At 35.7% G+C, this 23,267-nt stretch overlaps 1 protein-coding gene across 2 annotated transcripts in view; it reads right to left on the reverse strand.

The window, feature by feature from the left end:
* Window positions 1–8,366: 8,366 nt before the first annotated feature.
* Window positions 8,367–23,267, reverse strand: part of VTA1 (vesicle trafficking 1) — a 58,098-nt gene continuing 43,197 nt past the window's right edge. The window contains exons 6-8 of one of the 2 annotated variants that reach the window (XM_019653795.1): window positions 22,818–22,991; window positions 15,528–15,608; window positions 8,367–9,470 (exon numbers count right to left, since the gene is read on the reverse strand). In XM_019653795.1, coding sequence (XP_019509340.1) covers window positions 9,325–9,470; window positions 15,528–15,608; window positions 22,818–22,991 — 401 coding nt within the window. In that variant the 3' untranslated portion in view covers window positions 8,367–9,324. Of the gene's footprint in view, window positions 9,471–15,527; window positions 15,609–22,817; window positions 22,995–23,267 lie in introns of both variants that reach the window. The other variant, XM_019653793.1, reaches the window with a different exon arrangement.

The raw sequence follows: 23,267 nt of genomic DNA on the forward strand, positions 1-23,267 counted from the left end.
CAGTGGTCAAGCCTCTACATCGTCCATGAAGTGGTCTCCCTAACAAGACATGAGTCCATCTGGCCCCCTAAAAAATATTTACATTATTAATTCCCCAAACTGTCTTTTCTATCCCTGAGGCCATATTGTAGTTACCAATTTATGTTGTCTCGTCCCTTCCCCTTCTCCCTTATCCCCACCCCCTCCCAACTAGCAACCATCAGTTTTTCCAGCTGTGAGACTTCTTGAACTAGTTCTCAGAACAAGATATATTGTAAGAAAAGATTCTTGGTCTGAGAGTTGGAATTTTTTCCTCTTTTTCTTTTCCAATAACCAGCTTTGAGATACTGAGCAAGTAACTGCATCTCCCCTGGGCCTCAATTGTATCCTTTGTAGCATGGAAGGATTAGATCATCTCCAAGGGTCCTTCCATCTTTAAGAATTTGTGAACCAAAGAGTTTATGTCACTTTCATCAGCATTACTAAAGTTTTTAACACTTCATTAGGACTGAATTCAAGTTTCCAGGATTATTCAGCTTCCCCAAGTAGTTTAAGAATTTAAATGCTGAAACACTGAGACTTTCCTAAGGTAAATTGTGACCAAACCAGACACATTCCTAATAAAATTCATTCCTTCTTGTCAAAAGACTCATTTGTAGTGACATGCTATCTCCAATTTTACTCCAAACTCTTTCATACTCAGGTGAAAGTTTCTGATGTTCTAGAAAGTCTGTTTATGAAAGCATGCTACAAACTTTTCAATGACTTTTTTACACAAACTGTAGCCTCCTGATGACTTACTCTAAGCACTGGCTGAACAGTCATAGCACAATGACCACCAGTGAGAATACCAGTAGGACCTCAGTAACATTTGTTGTAAGTTGTGGAGACTGGGTTGCACCCTTGCTTTTGTCTTTTAAAGCTCTAGGTAGAACACTCCACCCCTTAACCTGCTTCCCCTCCCCTCCCCCACTTCTCTCTCCTCCTAGAACCTTTCAGCCCTATCTGCTCCACAGCGCTCTCCTCCCTATGGTGAACTCATCCCCCCTTTGTTAGGCGGCTGAGCCATGTAAGTCATAGGGTTCGGGAAAGAGCAGGCTGTGTGAAAGTTATTAACAGGACTGGAGCTTACGCAGAGATACACATTCAGCTTCAGAAAGAATAAAAATACAGGAGAGGACTTAGACTCGAATCTATCTACTATTCCATCTTTAAGAGACTGTGGCCCATCTCACGGGGATGATGTGTCTATACTGGTTCTGTTAGGCAGTTTCTCCTTATGGCTGTTTTGCTGTAATTGAGAAAAGTTATGCGCTTTGCCACAATTATATTTTTTCTTTCTATGCTTCCCTTTCTATCTTAATCCAATCATTCAATTGGAATGAGATGCAACTCAAATGCCACCATCCCAGTGAAATGTTCTGCTTCAACTTCCCCAATTCAGAGAAAAAAAATTATCGTTTCAACAGCAAGTCATAAATGTTTTCTTTTCAACACTTAAAACCATGCCTCCATTTGTGTTTGTTGGTGCACATCTGCATCCCTAGGTACATTTTGAGTTCCTGAGCAGCAGACACTTCTAATGAAACTTTGTGTCCTCAGGTTGCTATCATAGAAAATAAATTCTTTTCTGATTTTTTTTACTTTTTGCTTCACATAATTCTAACATTTTCAAAAGGATTACTACCGGATACATGTATGTCATATGTATGTATACACATACACAAGATATGTAACAGGATTCTCTATGTTACCCAGCCTGCAACACTGAGATTTTTTTCTTCATAATTGGTACCAATAAACAATGCATTCATCTGCCAATCAAGCAGCTTGGGAAAAAAAATCATTCCAAGTCACTATAGCATAAGCTCTCAGGCTAATTAATTTTGGAAATACTTAGGATATCAGGGAATATTTATAGACAGTATCTCAAGAGTAATGATAGGAGACTCAAAAAAGGCATATACTCATTTGTAAAGAACTAAATACACCCATGTGTTTCCCTTTAAATTCAGCATCAAAAAAGACAGATGCGTTGTTTGCAATGTTCACACATGTAGAAATAAAATCTCCAATCATGAGAAAAAGAGTCAGTAGATTATTTTCATATCATTTTATATAGGAGTCACTCAGAAAAAAAAAAGAAAAAAAAGAGAAAAAAAGGAAAAGCAACCCACTGCAAAAAGAAAAACAACAACAACAACAACAACAAAGATAGATTGGTTTTATTCAGGTTCATAAAGACGTTTTCAGGGTGTAATATATTTTTTCTGGTCATATTTTCTAATTGTTCTATCAGTTATTGAGGTGGGTGTTAAGATCTCTGATTATAATTGTGAATTTGTTACTGCTCCTCGCGATTGTATTAGTTTTTGCATAATGTATTTTGAAGCTCTCATGGTAGGCACATAAGCCTCTTGATTAATTGATCACTTTATCATTATGACATGCCTCTACCTGGTCACATTCTTTGCTCTGAAATCTTCGTCAGATTTTTGCACACTGGCAATCTTCACATTGGCAGAAGAAAATGGTCTGCCCAAAGAACAGTAATTATTTTGCTGTCCTAGTCCTTGGTTTCTACCTTGTTCAAAGGCATTTATTTACTGAATTCTTGGCATATTAACATAAGATGCTCAGGGGATATTTACTCTTTAAGTAGGATGGATGTGGGGATTTACATTGAGAATGCAGTATAAAATGTCTAATGTTCAAATGAGGAGTGATTTGATCTAACTTCAGACTTATCTGTGGCAGTCAAAGGGTCATTCAGAGACTTGAAGAATCTTAGATCTTCAAAGGACATTTGCTCTCCAGCCCTGCCTGCTCATGCTACCCGTGAGAGAACGAATGGAGGAAGCTGAGGAAGGGCCAAGTTTCTTTAGCGATGGACAGAACAGATTATGGCAAAAGGGGGACCAGAGCCCCTGTTTCCTGATTCAGGATAGAACACTCTTTGTATTATATCACCCTGTGCCCATGGCTTCATCTTCACACCTTTTCTTCAGTTGCTTAACTTTGGAGCCGTGGGCAGAAGGAATACTGAGGGGGGAAAAAAAATTCAAACAAGTTCCAACGTTCTCCAAAGTCTTCAGGTCTCAGAGGCAGCTTTTGTCATTGTAAACTTCCATTTGCCCATTCACCTGTAAAAATAATCTTTCCGTTACAATTTCCTTAGACATCACAATTATTTTCCATTTTCAGCGTGGTCTGAATACCTTTTCCTGTTTTTTAACACAGAGCTTTTCTTGTTTAATGGGCTTGATTGAGCATATTAGTCTCTGCCAGAATGCAGACAGGACGAGAAAATACAAACTGCCTGCAGAGAACATGGCTGCCATTAGAGGACGTCATTCATGTATTTTATGAGAATGTTCTGAGCACAATGATTCACTGTGATTCTTCATGATTTCAACGAGCCAAGCATTTGAACGAGGAATCAAGTCCATGGATGGACTCCGCCCAATATTCCAATATTCTAATGTTGTCCAATGAGGGTTTTTTTTTTCTTAGATCGCAATGATTGACAAATAATTTCAGAACTTTTTGAGGCAACTATCATCATACTTCTATTTCAGTATTAGAGAACGGAGGTTTCTGAAGATGATGTATCATATGCATAGAGATGTATACTTGAAACCTATATAATTTTACTAACCAATGTCACCCCAATAAATTTAATAAAAATAAAACTGTCATTGAAGTTAAAAAAAAAGGAATTTATACTTTCCATCTCTTTCAGAGAGGAAGTGTCAGTTCTTTGACAGGACTGCCAGCGCCTTCATCCTGTTGCTGAGTCTGCTTGGGCTGCCATACCAAAACGCCAGGCGAGGTGGCTTAAGCAACACAAACTTATTTCCTCACAGTTCCGGAGGCTCAAAGTCCAAGATCAAGGTGCCACCAGGGTTGGTTTCTGGTGAGGCTCTTTTTCTGGCTTGTTGACGGCTGTCTTCTTGTTGTCCTCACATGGCTTCTTTGTGTGTGAGCGTGGAGACAGAAATGGAAGTAGAGATGGAGATGGAGATAGGGAGAGGGAGAGAAAAAAGGGAGAGAGATATATTTCTAGGGTCTTTTCCTCTCCTTATATAAAGGACACCTGTCCTATAGGATTAGGGGCCCATCTAATAACCTCACTTAACCTTAATCACCTCCAAAAAGGCCCTGTCTCCAAAGTTACATTGGGAGGTAGGGCTTCAACATTTGAAGTTTGCCAGGGCACAATTCAGTCCACGGCACCTCACCACCTGTGCAATCTGACTACGCCTGTTCTCAGTAGGCCCTCTGTCATGGCCACACGACGTTACTCCAATTCCCTGAACCGCCTACATTTTTTTTCCCTTCATGCTGTTGCTCACGCTTTCATGTTCGCTCACTCTTCTCTGCTTGTCTACTTGGCAAACCTTCAGCGCAACCTTTTCTTCAAGGCCTCCGAGCTTCCCCAGGAAGAACCATTGTGTCTCATACAATACCTCCAGTGCGGCGTTATCACACTGTCCTTTAATTGGTGATGGATGTTCCGTGCTTATTAATATTTTTGAATAAATGTTAGTATTTTTACAACGTTTCCCGATATCGTTTAACTGTAACTTTCCCCAGGAAGTTGTACCATGGACAGTCATCTCTGTCCCCACAAACTTCCGGGGATATCTGAAGGGATATAGACTTTCAGGAAAAAATTTGAGGAAATAACTAATTATAAACATGATTATATTTATAGTGAAGTCCACATCCCAATCTGATTTCCTGAAGGTGAGGGATATCTAATGTATATTTAAAATAAAAATAGTAGTGTGGTTTTAAGATAAAAAGGAAAAAAAAACCCAGGAGTGTTTGGGAAACTCAGGACTCTCTAGCGATGTGCGACACCCTCTAGGAGATGAAATACTAATCCACTGTGCCCGCCATTCAAACCCTGGCTGTTTTCTCCTTGGACTCCCCGTCCATTCGCCCTCAGGTCATAGGCTCCAGCGTGTGTGTTCCTGTTCTGTGTTCACTGCCTAACACCCACAGTTAACCAGAACACAGTGCCCAGATAATAGAAAAATCGAGGTGTTACACCGCCTGCTAATAAATAGGAATTGTGACCTTGATTGTGATGATATGGAGTTCACGTACAGCATCTCAGCGTACTCACAATAATTTAACTGATGCTTTACCAACGTGGATGTGACTTCCAGTCTGAAGGAGGCAGTCTGAGCTTTGAAACTTTCAGGGTTAGCTGTGCAGCCTCAGGCACATTTACTATTGCCCAGGGGCGCTTTTCCTCGTCTGTAAAGCAGGTACAAGGCTAGACCCCCCTCTCAGGATCACTGGCAGGATTAAATGAATACATGTAAAATACTTAGAATTGTGCCTGGTATTTAGTAAGCCCTCAAATGTTTGCTATTATATTTACTATGATTCAAGTATTGCTTATTTGGGATTAGTCCTGCTTACGTATACTCCAATGAATGAGCTTTCAGGCTCAGAATTCCACGTAGACATAGAAGATTATAGTCACATAAGCATAGTGGTGTCTTAACATTTTCTGATCTCTTTTAAGAACAGAACTTTTCTCCTGGTGGAGGTTTATTTATGGTCCAAGCTAGATGATCTGATCGAATTGCTTTGGTACATAAAATGAGTCAAGTTAAAAGCGGGGTGGGGATGGGTAGAGAGAGGAAGCTATGCAGGTAAGTGGAACCTCAACCCCTGGTCAGTTATTGTTCTTTTAAAGTTGAAGGTATTTGTAACAATTAAAGTATAAAGTTCTTTAGAAAGGACAACCTATAACCTTAACACATACACAGTCACCTCAGATTTCTAGAAGTACATACACGTCACACAGAGATAAATTCCATGACTACCTGAGGTTGTTAATTTTCAAGGCCTGTAACTGGGGTCTTTCCCTTGGTGTAATCTGGCAGCCTGCAAATTTCCTTGGCCATGCTAACCATGGGAACTGTCCTTGGGTTTCACTCCAGTTCAGCGGTGATTTAGTGAGATGTCTGTGACCACCACTGTGCACAGAACTTGATTGCGTTTTCTTCCCCATCTGTCTGCATTGACAAAACAATGTTATCAAATAGTTTTACTTGAGATGGACACATGTACTTGGAAACTTCAGCCTAAACGTCAGCAGAATTCAGCAACTTTCCCCACTGCAATTAATGACTATTTGTTTCAGGCGTCCAGGTTAAAAGGTGAGTCAACCTGCACTCCTTCAACACTCATAGCTCAGGTCCAGTTGGTTGGAAATACTGTGGCTCTACTTTAAAAAACAACCAGAAACCAATTACGTCTTATTACACCTCCAGTGCTATTCCTGATCTAAGCCATGGGAATATCTCACCTTAATTATTGCAAGATTCTTTATAATTGGTCTGCCAACGTCCACCCTTGCCCACCTTATGGTCTAATCTCAACATAATAGGCAGTATGACCCTTTTAAAAGTTAAGTCACATCAGGTACTCTTCTGTTCAAAACTTAAGCTCTCTTATCTTCATAAAGTCAAGTATTTTACAAAAAGTCTATATGGTCCTAAGCCTTCTAGCAACTTCACAAACTTTCCTCACTTATACCCTCTGACCTCTTGTCTACCTCCCTCTGCCAGGTGTCTTTCTTTTTCTTTCTTTGCTCAAATGTCACCCCAGTAAGGCCTATCCGATCCCATCCTATTTAAATATGCTTATGTTTAGACACACCTAAGCACTTTCTATCCTATGTTCCGGTTTTCTCCATAGCATTTATCACTATCTAATACAGAAGTTCATAAAGTGTGGTTCCTAGAACTTTCTAACAAGTTCCTGTGCTGTGCTGGGGGTTCAGGGAACATACTCTGAGAATGACTGCTGAAGGGAAACCTCTCTTCTCCTCGGCTCTCCATCTTTCTGATTTGGGTAGCGCTAAACCACTCAAACCTTAGGGGTCACCAGACTACCTCAAGTGTTTCTTGAAACTCTGAATGCTAGGTTCCATCCTCAGAGTTTCTGATTGGGTAAGTACTGGGGTAGGACCTGAGATCTGCATTTCTAGCAATTACCCTTCAAAAACCACTAGTTGAATATAATACATGACATACTTTTTATTAAGTTTGTCTATTTCCTCCTATTGGAATATAAACTCTATGAGGCGGAGATTTTTTTCTTGTTTTCTGCTATTTCCTCATGCAAAGGACAGTATCCAGCACACAGTAGCTGCTCAATAAATACATGTTGAATGACTAAATGAAAATTGTCATCCTTGTGTTACATCAGAAAATTTCTAACTTCATCTTGTCAGATTTTATATGAAGAAATACAAAGTGAAAATCTTTAGAGTTTAATCCCCTTGTGCTAGAGTTTTTAAGCAATGGGCCACAGAGACTACCGGGATTTCCTGCTACGTGGGAAATAAATTAACAACTTATAATCTTAATATAAACTTAACGTTAATAACGATAAACCTTTATGGAATGCTATATGTGCTAAGCACTTCCTGTATAGTATCTCGTTTCGTTCTCATAACAAACTTTGCGGTGGCTGTGGTGTTGCTTCCGTTTCCAGTTAAGGACTGAAAAACTCACTCACTCATCAGTAGACTCCAGCGTTTCCATATTATCTTCTTCCCTCCATGTGTTCTATCAACTGGGGGCAATAAAAGAGGGTGTAAAATAAGAGGTGACAGTTTTCTTTCTAGTGTCCAGACATATTAAGGTTTGAATGAAAATTTTTACCACTTATAACACTAATGATCATTCTAGCCACTTTTCTGTTACTTCAAGTTATAGAGAACTATATCAGAGCACTGGATTTCTAGATGTAAATGTTGAACCCTACAAATGCTGTAGGAATTTACTGGTAACAGATATGAAAACATTTTTCAGGAGGCATGTTATCTGTGGCTTGTTTTTGAAATAATTTAGAAGTTTATTTTGTTTGAATAGTCACCACATCAAACCCTATACCACAGCATTACACTTATGCAAAGAAGAATGCAAAGACACAAATGATTATGAGTTAATTCATTTTCTTTCATCAGGTAGACTGTTAGATCAGGGGTCAGCAAACTTTTTATTAAGGGGCCAAATAGTAAATATTTTAGACTTGCAGGCCACATAATTCTGTAGTCATGGAAAGCAACCACAGATAAAGTATAAACGAATGGGTATAATTTTAATTCAATAAAACTTTACTTACACAACAGGTGGCCAGCCCATAGTTGCTCACCCATATGTTAACAAACCTCAATCTTAGTGCAATATATGAAATGGACCAGATAAATTTCAGGCAAATTTGCCAAAATTCTCCTCTCCCTCTCTCTTTTGAAAAACTGCTTGTGTCTTACATCATATTCCTGCAACTAAAAATAATGACTTAAAAAATGACAATTCTAGCATGCAAATCAAAACAGACATTTGGCTCTGTAATAAGTTGAACTAGTTAAAAGAATCCTCATATTTATTTTTTACACAGCACAAATGCAGGTGACACAGGAAATCCAAAATTCCCCACAAAACTTATGAACTTAACAACTGAGAATCTAATTTCTTATAATCTTCTGCACCACTTCATAGCTATACACGCTACAGAATCCATTCCATAGCAGCAGAGGAGAATCTTAACTTAAAGCACCAAGTTTCCAGGCATTATTACAAATGTCTTTTTTCATTCTCTAATGCATGCAGTCAACCTGCCTATGAAGCAATTCACGGTACGCTTCAGTAGATAAGGGAAAGCAGTTGGGAAACCCACCTTATTCTTCAGTCTAAAAGTGACTCTACCTCTTTACCTTATATTTCCCGCCATGAAAAAATTAACTTTTAATGTGGTGATATTGAACATGAATACAACTTGAGTTTTGAACATAAATTCTTTCAGATTCATCTAATAGTTTAGGATGTTCATATCTGTTTTATAAATTCTGAGGAAAACAAAAAAACATGACCTCTAATCTGGAATATTCTGGCAATCTTTATTAAAAGTTAAATTTAGAATTTTATAGCAAAGTAATATGATCTCTTTGTCCAAATTAAAGATCAAAAAAATTCCTTAATTTATGTAAATTAAGATACAAAGCTTATTCCCAATACATTTTAGAGAACTGTATTTTCATTTTTGGAAGCAGGGTTCAACGGGAACATTTAGGATCTTGCTAACGGCAGCCCTACGTAGCCAGAGATGACTGGATCCACTAAATGGACAATGAAAACCGGTTGAGGCTGCTGATGAATGCTTCAACAGGAACCTGATACAGGGACACAGGTTTCATTGTTATATTCAACGGGACTGAAGTCTTCCTTAAAACTGGACTCCTGATAGGCTGCAGATAGTGGGACAGGCTGTTAGTTCTTCAGGCCAAAATGCACGGATCTGCGGTACAAAGGCTCATTCTCTGCCTGTGGTCAGTAACTTGAGAGCCTTCTGTAGGTTCTGCACGGCAGTGCTGACGTCTTCATATTGCAAAGCACTGCCGGCATATTTGCAGTATTTCTGAGCTCTGGCAAAGTCCTCTGGTGTGAGACGGATATCCCCTAGAAGGAACAGAGTAACTAAGATATTTATAAGAATATGAAAAAAGTGTTCTGTTCAGGTTAGTCAAGATTATAGACAATATTTAAGGTTATGTAAAACCATGAAGGGTTTTTTTCAATCCCAGCTGTATTTAAATGCATTTTCTCATGCTACCAATTTTTTTAAGACTAATACAAAACATACCAGCCAATACATAACTTATACGAGCAAGATTTTTCTTCCAGAAGTAATAAATTAGAAGCTTTTATATTTTGGCAAATTAATTACAAAAATTATATTGAGTAAAACAAGGACAGGAGCTTTAGTGTTTATGCTAGAATCATTCTGCCTCTCTTTTCATGGAACAATACACACAGACTAAACCATTCAGCACTCATCTGAACTAGAAATAGAACCCTCAATAAAACTGAAGGAAAAACAAACTTTACGTAAAAATATCATGTAAGTTATTTAACTTTTTTTAGCACGAAAAGATTTGCATTTTTGTGCCCTCCATATAAAAACCTCTAAGGTTTAATTTTATATCATTAAACTACACAATTAAACATGTAAACAACGCTTACAAATTATTTCTTCAAAATTTATTCTCAGTAAGTTTTCCAGTTACACACACAATATGTGTAGAGCCCAAATAAATAATCTGGGTAAACAAACCACACTAAAACCATTTCATTCAATCTAAAATTTGAATATAAATTCCTACAAGATGAAATTAAAAACTGTCTTTGTATCTTGTCTTTTGAAATAAACGCCATTTTCTTTAGAAATTTTATGAGGAATCTAGGAGATCTGATCAGAAAGCTAGGGGCATAGACTATAACAAACATTATCTCAATTCTGTTAACAAGCCTGTACTTATAAATAGAATGATTTTGTTCAGTTGTTTTCAATTTGGCCATAAATACAGCATAAAATAAAAACTTGAACATTTCCAAGGTAAGGATGTTAAAGTAGGTAGCAATTCCAGGTACTCTGATACTAAATTCTGATCCAAACTATTATTTCCTCAATTTTCAAAAAAAAGAGTACTGAAATAATATATCCTAAAGTTTCTAGCCCAGTGCCCGACACCTGTTAAGTGTTCAATAACTATAATGAATGAATATAAAAAAAGCTGTCTGTACTTTAAATTATTTCCTACATTTTAAAATAAAGTTCATAAAGAATTGAATATTAAATATCAGAGTTTGAGATAATACACTTATATATCCACATATAACTAGCCCAGTTTGTTACATATAGTAAGTCTTCAAATATTTGTTTACTTACTATTACTAAAGATTACATTAATAGTAGGCCCTTCCTGTTGTGAATTAGAGATTACACATTCCAATTTTACAGAACTTATTTTCATTTCTTTAAATTTTGGTCTTGCTTAAAAAACAAGGAATACAAATCAATAAACTAGTAAAATATAATTATATACTAAAAAAAACAAAAACAATTTTCTTTTCAATTTTACTTTTAGTGTTTTAGTGACTTGACAACTGTTACCCATTAAACCTCAAAAACAATTATTCTGCAATTCTGTTGACTATTTAGTCAGGCATGGTTCAGCTTTTTTTTTTTTTCTTGAAGAAAATACCAGATTCTTTAATAGTTTCCCAAAATATATTAAGTTCAAGTCGCCTAGATATACACACTATATCTAGGTAAACAAGACACCTTTAAAAATTAAGTTTACCTTACACTGCTCATTTTGTGTTTTAATATTCTATCCTCCTATCTCAGGGCAATCTTTAAATGTATAAGGCATCCATCCAGAATTTACTGGACTTGCTGGAAGAAAGCCCTAATGCTCAGGACTAATCTTATTTTTACAGCATTAGCTGTAGCATTGTTTTGCTGACATATCACTTATTTATTAATCAGATAAAATGTGTATAATGGCAAGAACTGAGTTACTATTTTAGTTTTATAAACTAAACTTATCCACCAATAATAAAACTTCTAAAACACAAATACTGAACTTTGTCATGAAATAAAGATGTCAATATTTATAAAATGTCAATGAAAATACTGTAACAAAAATATATAGATATTAATACACATAATAGACATGTATGACAAATTATGTAACAAAAAACTAGATAATAAAAATCAACTTATGATTTAGATACAAAAGGTAAGTTATATGCTTATATAGAGAAGTTAATTTACTTTCAACAATTAGAAATATAAAGAACTTATGCCATGTCAAATAGTTACTTTTGTTATTTTGTAACAGTTTATTTTAGGCTTTCCTTCATTAAAAAAATATAAAGTATAAGTCACTAAAATAAAACATGTTAATTAAAATTTTAAACTAAATAAAAATAAAATGTGTGTCTGAATTATGATTCTTTTAAATTAGCATTTAAAAACTAGAGAAAGTGGAAAAGACACGGGAAGGGAAGACACAGGCAGGAAGAAAACAGTAATTCAATTTCAGTTTATCTGATTTTAGATTCAAAATAGCAAATAATGCTTACTGCACCAAAATAAAAGTTGTGTTTTCTATCAATAAAATTTACTAGAATCCATAATCAGAACCTAAGAGCGAGAGATATTGTGGACCTAAAAGGTGTTTAAAGGATTAGAGAGGTTGTCTAATATAATATCTCTTTTCTGAAATCCAGGCTTGTAAGTTCCAGAAAGTTTTAGACAAGACAGTGTTTTATCACAGAGCTGCTTCTCCCTTCACAGGGCAGGATAAGAGCAGGGACAGAAGACAGCCAGAGCTATCAGACACAGTCTGTCTGGGAGGACAAAGAGAGTCTCATAAGCACTGGATCAAAGATAACGCAGCGTAAAGAGAAATTCCTGCATGCTCAAGTGACCAAGCATCCATTGCCAAGGTTGACTTCTCAAGCTTCCAAGGAAGAACGCTTAATATAAACATTTCCAAAATGGGTCTCTAGAGATGCTTTCCTATTTAACTAGGGAGTTCTAGAAATGCATGTCAAGGACCTTGGGTACCGTGATCCCAGTGTGTCTATCATCCTCTCACTTAATGGCACGCGCAGGCAGGGTCTTAAAGGAACTCTCTGAGCTGCAGAAAATCTGAGGTGAATATGAAGCACTGTGCCGAACCCTCATACCCAGGCACAGCACAGATATGTCATTTAATAATGGCAACAGCAGTAGCAATGATTAGAGGTAGAATTTTATTAAGTCAGGTACTATGCTAAATGCTTTTTAGATATTCCATTTAACTCTCAACGATTTTATGAGGGAAGCTGTTATTCATACTTGAATACTACATAGAGTACACAGCTAAAAAAGCAAATTCTGTGCTTCAAAATCTAGCTTTCCAATTCCATTCTCCTCTCCAGAGTCAGCCAGAAATTCATTACAAAAATATTTAGAATACATTAATACTAATACATACATGTAATGTGTGTTTTAAAAGGCAGTAAGTACTAAGCACTGCGGAGAAAAATGTAGCAGGAAGGGGGTGTGGGAAGTACTAGAGGTGGTAGTGACGGTGGTTATGAAACCAGTACTTATTTTTGTAGGTTCTCTAGATTTTTCCTACGCATTTACACACATATAATATATACATTGGAAGATATAGTTTTCTTTTAAATGTTTTTTTTCATTTCAAATGGGTCATGCAGAACATATATAATGTTCTGCAACTTGCTTTTTTACTTGATTTGTCTAGATCTTTTCACATGAGAGTTATCACATTCTCTTTTAACATGTGCACAGTATTCCTTAGTACAGATGGATCATAATTAATGTAACCAATTTCCCATTAATAAGCACTTAAGGCTTTCTACTATTACTACAAATGATGCTGATATAAATAGCCACGTAACTACATTTTATAACCATGTCTAAGTACTTCTTTGAGATAGATCCCTAAACGTAGAATAGCTGGGTCAAAAAAATTATGATTTTCATTTCTGATACTGACATGATGCTACTGAGAAAAGCTTTACAGATTTACAGTCCCACCAACAGCATGTAAAAGTCATTCCCTGTTTTCATTAACACTGTAGTGTATAAATCTTTTAAAATATGTGTGCATGTATTGACATAAAACCAAATACTTTTTACATAAAACCAAATGCTTTTTAACTCAATTTCCCTGATCATTAGTAAGGACGGGCAGATTTTCATACATTCATTGCATATCTGTATTACCTGTTTATATTCTCTACCCATTTTTTCCCACTGAGTTGAATTTACTAATTCATTTGAGGTAGCTCTTTATATAAACTCTGGACATTAATTCGTTATTAAGTATCAATTTCATTCTGGTCTACTAGTTACATTTTAACAATGTAAAGGGGGAGAGGGAGTCTTTTGCTGTATGGAATTTATTATTTTTCACTAGTCCTAACCTGTTAAGACACAACCAAATGAGATACAAGAATTGTGAGATAGTTATCTGTCACACACACACACTTTTTACCCTGACAACCAATTGTTTTAACATCACTTTTGAATACATACGCTTTCCACAATGATCCAAATGCCACCTTTATCATTAATTTAATTCTCATACTGTCACCTATTCTGTTTCATTGATTTGTCTTGCTATTCAGATAGTTTTGCATCAGATTTTAGTCATAGGTTTTACAGATGGGTGGGACTATAGAAGGGAATCTGAAAACCAAGTTTAACAGAGGAACATAGTATTCATTGGGGAGGTTATCTATTAACATAGATATTTTTCACCATGTTCTTGGGTAATCTGCCAGTTTATTATAGAGTCCTACCCGTTCTTCCCACCTTAGCACTATGCCGCCCCATGAAGCACACATATACTCTTAAACAGGGCCTTTCAAGATCCAAAGGCCATTGAGGCTTCATAACTTATCCACTTTAGATAAAACCAGGAAAAGTGGAATAAACCTAATGTAACTCACGCACTTAAATATAAGTAAAAAATATACTGCATTTATTTTTATTTTATTTATTTATTTTTTTAGCTGAGCCATCCTGCCACCTGTTGGCAGCTCAGCAGCAGCTCAGCTCGGGCTGGGAATCAAACCGGTGACCCTGTTGCTCAGAGCTCATACTCTTGAGCGAGCTCTTAAACCAACTGAGCCACTCGGCCGGCCCAAAATATACTACATTTAAATGGACTATGATCTTCCAAACACAGTCCTCGGTGCTTGGAGGCACCATTGCCTTATCAGCAGAGAGTGCACTCTGCTCTGTTTCAGACAAGCACATACTTCCAATCTCTTCCCTAACTTTTATTAAATTCTAAACCAACTTTAGATAAATCTTTTTGCTGTCAGACTAGTAAGCCAACTGAGTACAGAATTAAAGGAACTGAGTACAGAAATTTAAGCACTTCACGTTATGCTCATAACGATACCAGGGCTGACGAGGTAGATGCGACACCCTCTCCCACTCCCTTCCAATAAAAGCACTCCTCATTCCATGGTTGAGGGGCAGGTGGCCAATTCCCATGTGGGAAACAGACCTGCAGACACAGTGTCAGGGGAAACCCAATAACACAGCCGAAAATAATAAAGCAAGGTGTTCATTCTAAATAAAAAGGACTAAATTTCATCAGCCATATGAAGAAAACTCTGAATGAGAAAAACCAAATTAACACAACAACGGATCTGGGGGGGAGAACAAAAAACACAAATCAGAAAAGTAGGCAAGCTTAAAATCAACAAACCAATCACTTAGCCTATGAACCAATCAATCACAATGATAATCCTCAGAGATTTTTATTTTCAATTATAGTTAGTTCCTCTTTTCTTAGATAATCTAATAACTCACTGCAGATAAGAAATATCATAATCATAAAACATTCTTGAACTAAACTAATCTAAGCTTCCACTGACAGCTTTGGTTACATGTTTGTACCACTATACATATAGCAGTGTAAGCAAAAAAGAACTGTAAAAAAAGGGAATGTGTTTGGATTTAGGTATTTTTTATAGATAATATGAAACAATCTTGGCTCATTAGAGAATCTAGTGAACACAGGCATTCAAAGAAATGTTTCAGATTGCCTAGACAATACTAAAGTACAATTATAAAACAAGACCCCAAAGCAAGAGATACATCATGTCTCATAAAACTGTCAGCTGATGACTTACCCTGGGAAACTGTACTGAAAAGTGCAGGCTCGATGGCCGGAATAGTCTGTGGAGTAGGTTGGATGGTATTACTTGTTACACCTGCAAATCAGAAATCCACAAAGGGTTATAAGTGTTACATCTCTTAATTATATAGTAAGAAAGCACTTACAGGATCATGGAGGAATTTCATTAGATCACTTTCTTTCTTGAAACCTTAATGAATCTTAATTTGACATACTTATTTGATGTTGGAGGCTGGTATAGAAAATATGCAGGAAAATACGTTTTGAGTGTTTACATACATGTTATTATTGGCCATACATTTCCTATTACATATTTTGTTTGTCATGTCTCATGCTTCAACTTGCTTCTCAATTAAAGAGCACTATAAATAGTAGACTCTCTTCCCACCTTTTAATTTCTCAGCCTATTCAATAATTTGAGAGACAAGGTAGGATATAATTATGATTAGTTTAACTTACGGCATGAAGTCCCATTTCATCACTCAAGAAATGACAAATTATACATTCCGTATTTTCTAGTTTACATGTTTTTAAGATGATGTTTTTATATATTCAATAGCAATTAGTTTTGACTTTCTGTGAGAACTTGTCATCACTGTCATATTCGGTGGACAATTAGCATCTTGATTAATAAATAGTAAGTAATATACTAGAGTTGAAGATTATTAATCATCTAAAAATTAATACAAACTGTTAAAGCTTCCCAAAGAGACTCAAATGATTCAATCAGCAAGAAAGCAAATGAGTAAGTTATTCATGTATCAGTGCACTCAAAAAGAAAACAGGGTTCATTTGCCTGAAACTAATAGATGAAATTAGAAGAGGCAATTTGCAGCAAGGGTAAAGTGGGAAAGACACTGGGGTTAAAATGGAACAGAGAAGGAAGAAAACAAATTGGGAAGGTTCTAGGAAAATGAAAACAGTCAATGAGAGTTCTAGAATTATGGTTTCACAAAGGTGAACTAAAGTTCTAAAATGTAGTCTGCAGGTATGAAGTTTTGACTTTGAAGGACCTTGTTGTTCCTAACTGAAAAGAAAAAAATTGCTAAATACACTAGTTTACCTCATTTCATTTTGTTTTAGGGCAAACTAGTTTCATTTTATAGCTGTTGGAGCTATTAAGCCATGAAAATGTTACTTTTTAACTAAAATTGAATTCATAAAAAATTTTAAAGTACAAAGGGATACAAATGAAAAGTCAAGCACAAATTTTAAACAGTAGCAAAAACACAGGTGAAAAGCCTATTTATTATTCCTACTCCAGGCCACTTTAGGGCTCTCACTAGTTTCTAGGGCACCTTTTCATGCACATACAAGCATGTGTGGTCTGGTCCAAAGTGTATGTGCATAAAAATAAATGTTCTTTGTAAAAAATGTGTTTTCTTGCCTAAATCAAAATCCTCCAAACAAACTCCTTTCTCTCTGGAGAGGCATACTGTGTTTTGTGTATGTTTGTTTTTTTCAAATGGCAATATGTCTGCATATTGTACTATTCTGTGCATTTTTCACTTAATATGTCTTAGCAGTAACTCCAGATTCTCTCTCTCTCTCTCTCTCTCTCTCTCTCTCTCTCTCTCTCTCTCTCACACACACACACACACACACACACACACACACACACACACACACACACACACCTGCCATCTTTTTTTGTAATGGCTACATTGTGTTCCATTCCATGTACAAACCACAATTTATAAAGCAATTTATTAATGATGGTCATTTGGTTGTTTCCAATCTTTTGCTACTACAGAAAATACTACCTTGAATATTCTCATATACTGTATGTATGTATGTATGTGTGTGTGTGTGTGTATATATCTGACAATGAAGTTCTTGAACTTGTTGCAATGATGTTGCTAATCTTTTTCTGATATTAGAGGGATGATTCACTATGAATATGTAATAATTAGACAAACACTTAACCAAGTTTATTATTTGGAAGTGCTGAAAAGGCTACATGAAAAGACCTGAACTTTTCGCCAATTCATGGCTCTTGCATCACGACAATGTACCAGCTCACACGGCACTGTCTGTGAGGGAGTTTCTAGCTAGTGAACAAATAATTGTAGTGGAACACCCTCCCTACTCACCTGCTCTGGCCCCCAATGACTTCTTTCTTTACCCAAATATAAAGGAAATATTGAAAGGAAGACATTTTGATGACATTCAGGACATCAAGGGTAATAGGACGATACCTATGATGGCCACTCCAGAGAAAGAGTTCCAAAATTACTTTGAAGGGTGGACTAGGTGCTGGTGTCAGCACATAGCTTCCCAAGGGGAGTACTCTGAAGGTGACCATACTGCTATTCAGCAATAAGGTATGTAGCACTTTTTCTAGGATGAGTTCATAAACTTAACTGCATGTGTATGTATAGTGCCAAAAAATGTATACACATTTTGAAAAAGGAAAACTATTAAAATTGCAATGCTGAATATATACTGACAACAAAAGATGAATACAAGTCACCTTTGATTTCTGCAATTACAAGAGGTGCTCAAAGTGGTTCCCATCAGCATCCAGACACTCCTGATTATGGCAAACTACTGCTTGAGCAACGTTGACCAGTATCCACTTGTATACATTTTTTTGCCCCCTGGTGTGTGTGTGTGTGTGTGTGTGTGTGTGTGTGTGTGTGTGTGTGTGTGTGTGTGTGTACATTTGTAGGAGAAATTTATAGAAGTATAACTGCAAAGTCAGGAGACACAAATTTTAAATTAACCAATTCAATGACTATCTTTTGCTTGATTTTGTAAGTGCTAACCAAATATATTAAACTATAAACATCTGACATAATTATCCCCACAAAACTGGCTGAACTTTTAAAGGCACATAATTTCATAATATAAAGTTATAATGCAAAAGTTTAGAAGGATCTTCAGAGACTAGTCAAATGTAGTGCTTTGAAGCAGCTGTACCTAAAACATAGGTAGATGAGTGTATATATTCTTCACATAGACCTTAGAAAAGAGTTATGTCTCAACCCTCCCACAGATGAATCTAGATATCACTGCCATTCCTTTGTGTTTCTGCCTAAATTAAAATTGTCCAAACAAATCACCTTTTCTATGGAGATGGTTTTTTTTTTGTCAGCATCATGCACTCATTTTAAAATATTTATTTGTATATCTCCACATAATTAAAAAAAAATTTTTTCCATTACAGTTGACATTCAATGTTATATTAGTTTCAGGTATACCGCATAGTGGTTAGACATTTACATAACTTATGAAGTGATCCCCCCCCATAAGTCTAGTTCCCACCTGACGCCATACAGTTACTACAATATTACTGATTATATTCCTTATGCTGTACTTTACATCCCCGTGACTATTTTATAACTGCCAATTTGAATTTCTTAATCCCTTCATTTTTTTCACTCAGCCCCAGCCCCATCTTCTCCCACCTGGCAACCATCAGTTTCCATATGATTAAGTAGGAGATATTAATTAATGAGAACAAGACAGAATTCACAGGGAGAAAATTTAGTTATGTAGTAAAATTTTATTTGAGCAATTAAAAAAAACAGTATTGACTTTGGCTAATTTTTAAGTAGATATTACATAGCCTATTAATAGGATCGATACACATTCAAGAATTAAACATTACAAGATTCCTAATTAAGTGCTAAATTATTCTACTGACTAAACATTTTGGGAGTGGGGAGGAGAAATGGGTGTTGGTTAGAAAACTAGGGAAGACTCTCCAAAAAATATAATTAAACAGAACTCTGAAAGGCATTTGGATATGCAGACAAAAAGGGAGAAAGACAGGCTATCTATGAGACAAACACTGTAAGCAAAGATAAAATACAGGAGAACTGGGGAGAGTAAAACTTCAGCATAATTATGGAAAACATTGATAGAAATGATTAGGCCAGAGTATAAACTTTGAAAGCTGTATGGAAGAACTCAAACGTAGTATTTTTGACACTTAGAACAATAATAAAACAGCTAAGTTGATGTACGTGTGTATATACAGAGGGTGCCAAAAAGATGTATACACATTTTAAGAAAGGAAAACTGTATTAAAATTGTAATACTCAATATATACTGATAACAAGAGATAAATACAAGTCACGTTTGACCTCTGCAATTACAAGAGGTGCTCAAAGTGGTGACCATCAGTGTCCAGACACTTCTGATTATGGCGAACTACTGCTTGAGCAACGTTGACCAAAGTGTCCACTTGTGTGCATTTTTTTGGCATCCCCGATATATATATGGTGAGCTGCATTTATAATTAAAAGGCTAGCATTAATTGCACAATAATTCTATCATTTAATCTGTTTAGATTTTCTACTGAGATTTTCTTCCTCTATATTTACCAACTGTAAAATGTGTATGTTTTGAGAAGAAAAACACAGTATAGTGTATAGCTTACATCAAATCCTACAGTGACCAAAGCACAAGAGGCAAAACGCTTGGCCTGTTTAAATAATCACTATCCCTGCTCTCCCTGCACCCGCTTTGCTTTTCTGTGGAAGAACTAAAAACTATATATTAGTACACACCATTCTTTTCAGTTATCTTAAGGATTTCCCTTTGATAAAAGTGCATCCTGAACTTTTATATGAGAGAAAATAAATCATTCTTAAAGTGAGCAAGAGGGGAAACATCTGCTATATTTATAAACGAAAAATCTTTTTTTCATTTTCTATTAGGCAACTATAAACTGATCTTTTAAAAACTGTTTTAAATAGAAAAAAAATTCTTCCAGCTAAGAGAATATTCCAACATCTCAAACCAATCTTATGGGAAACATGTATCAGAGACGTAGGTTTTGATACAATAGAATTTTAGCTCCTTGGAGGAAGGGCCATAAAAGGAAGGTGCCAAAAACACAAATCAGAAAGACTTGGGTTCAAATTCCAGTTCTGTCACTTACTAGGTATGTTTGTATTTTAATTTTCTTGGGATAATTGCTTAATTTCTTTACTGTCTATAAGTTAGGGGCAGCAATATCTAATACAGTTTCTGTAAGAATAAATGTATAAAATAGGATAGTTATTTAAATGTTAAGTCTATAAGAATGTATAAAGTAACAAGATAGGACCTTATATAATAACAGTCACAGGATTTTAGTTTTATGTCCTCACTCCGAGGAACAAAAAGAGAGAAAAAAAAATAAGGCCAGAAGTTAACTGGATCAAAATGAACTGCTCATGCCAGAAAATTTCCTAATAGAAGACTACCTCCTAATATCTATCTTTATGTTACAGATATTCTACGCAGGAGATACTGTCTGTTAGTTTGAACATATGAAATTACCAATATTTTATCACTTTTGTTGTATAAAACTAGAGATTTCATATTGTTCAAACTAATATAGCCCTTCTACTAGAAGTATGCTTTCCCTCTCACAGATACACACAGTATGTCTATATATAAAATATAAGTATATATGCCTATGCCAATACTCTGCCCTAATATATTCTGTCTAAAGCAATACCCCTTAGGAAATCTTTTTCTAAGGTCATATCCTATCCCCAAATGGGACACTTCCCTTGATTCACAAAATGATTTTAAGTGTTCATTAACTTGCTATTAAATATCCCATCTTTCTTTGGCATAGAAATAGGAAGGAAGAGAGAAAAAAAAAAAAGGAAAGGAAGCTAATTTGCTGAACACTGATTTTCTGTTAGGCACAAAAGTAGTCAAATTTTCATTCTTTTTCCCCCTTTAATAATTAAAATAACCAAGAGAAATGTGATTAATTTCATTTTAGAAAAAGGAAAAAACTAGGTCAAAAGAAGTTGAATAAACAGTTGAGTTTGTGGTTACGCAAGGTGTAGAAACTAATAACCAATACTATTTAACTCCAAAATGCATTTTATTTTTATTTTACTCTTCTAGATGGATGTTTGTGCCTGAGGCTCTTGATTGGTGTTTAAATTTACCAGCATAATTCAAACAGTATTCACCTAAGGCAAATACACGTAAGTAGGTGGTTTTGCCCTATGTTATACACTGGAAATACTAAATATTTCTTAAAGATAATAAAATATTTAAAACAGCGTTCTATAAAATTTTACTTACAAAACTAATTCAAATTGGTTTGCCTATTAATGTCATCACATAGACCATAAAGCTATGAAAAATCAGGATAAAATATACAGAATGATGACACAAAAGAGACCAGTGTTAAATTTATTATTTTCATTAATATTCTTAAAGACAAAAATATTAGCAATATTTGTAGATAATATACAGTTGAAAGTTTTAAAATAGGATGAAAGAGACTTATCATAATTGCTGCTAATATGGTCAAAATAGAAAACTTTTAAATATTATTTAATTCACGTAAAACAACCTAAATGGTCTGGGTAAACTGAGGCGGAACTAAAAGTCAAAGTAATGGTGTATTATATAATAGAAATGGTCGCAATCAGAACTCAAAGGATGACTCCCATTTTATCAATTAGTTTGAAATGTTTGTATAGTTTATTCCCATAGATTAACCTTATGCTGAAATAAAAGTAAAAATTTAAGAACAACTTATGTAATAACAATTAAAATAAGAGAAGATTTAAATTTTGTTTTCAAATACGCTTCTATTTGAAAGAGTGGTACTATGTCAACAATACAAGTATATGGAAGAGTATCTATTTGCAACTTTAAAAAATATCTTTACTGACATTGACATACTGGAGACTAGTTTTGTTAGATCTTTCTTCTATGACAACATAGACATACAGTCCTGAATGATTCCAAGATAGTAGATATGACTTCCTTGTTTTTAGTCTCACGTTTGTAATCATAAAAAAGACAATAACCTGAACCCCCCCTTTTCAACTGGTCTGTGATTCCAGTGCTACTGAGATCCTGTGGCTCAAAGCCTTCTCCCCTTCATCAATGACACCTATGTCGTAAGGAAATGAGACAGGAAAAATCGAATCTTGCTATCACAGCGGGATGCTGACTGACACATCCTATAATAACCCCATTTCCCCCTCACACACACAAACCTCAATGCTATTCTTGAACAACACTGAATGGGAAAGAACGGGAGGGAAAGAAAAAGAACACAGCAACACACATAAAAAGCTATCCTTATTAACAGAATATAAGGCTAATAGTAATCAATATATGTAAATGTTCTGTCATTTCTCATAAAACTAAAATACAACCAATATTAAAACTTCAACGAAAGGATATAACTTTTTTTTGTGTTTTGTGGGTTCAAATGAAATTTAAAGATCTTATGCTTTATGACCACCATTATGAAGCCCAGTTAAGTGCAGTTATTATTTATGTTCACACTTGTTGATTAATTTCCTACCTGTGCTGTGAGGCACTTCTGCGGGCGTATTGGCCGGAGCGTGTGCACCGGGAGGAATCTGTATTCCAGTGTAGCTGCTCGGTGGCATGTTGCTGGGGTCGTAAGTTGAAGATGGCGGCTGAGGTGGCTGGGTGGGAAGAGAGGTTGCTCCAACATCTTCATTTTCTTCAACATCTACTGTAGAACATATATATGGAATCTTAAACTAGGTATTTTGAAATAAAAATGCCAAATATTCTTATTTTGCTATACAGACATGACAGACAGACCTTCAAATGCAATTTTATTTATTGCAGTTGACAAGCAGGCTGTATCTCTTAAAATATTTTTCCTAAAAATAAACTTCCTTTAAACATACTTTTTTTTTTTAGCTGAGCCATCCTGCCACCTGTTGGCAGCTCAGTGGCAGCTCAGCTCGGGCCGGACTCGAACCACTGTTGCTCAGAGCTC

Source organism: Hipposideros armiger, unplaced genomic scaffold (assembly GCF_001890085.2).
Source record: "Hipposideros armiger isolate ML-2016 unplaced genomic scaffold, ASM189008v1 scaffold_206, whole genome shotgun sequence".
NCBI lineage: Eukaryota > Metazoa > Chordata > Mammalia > Chiroptera > Hipposideridae > Hipposideros > Hipposideros armiger.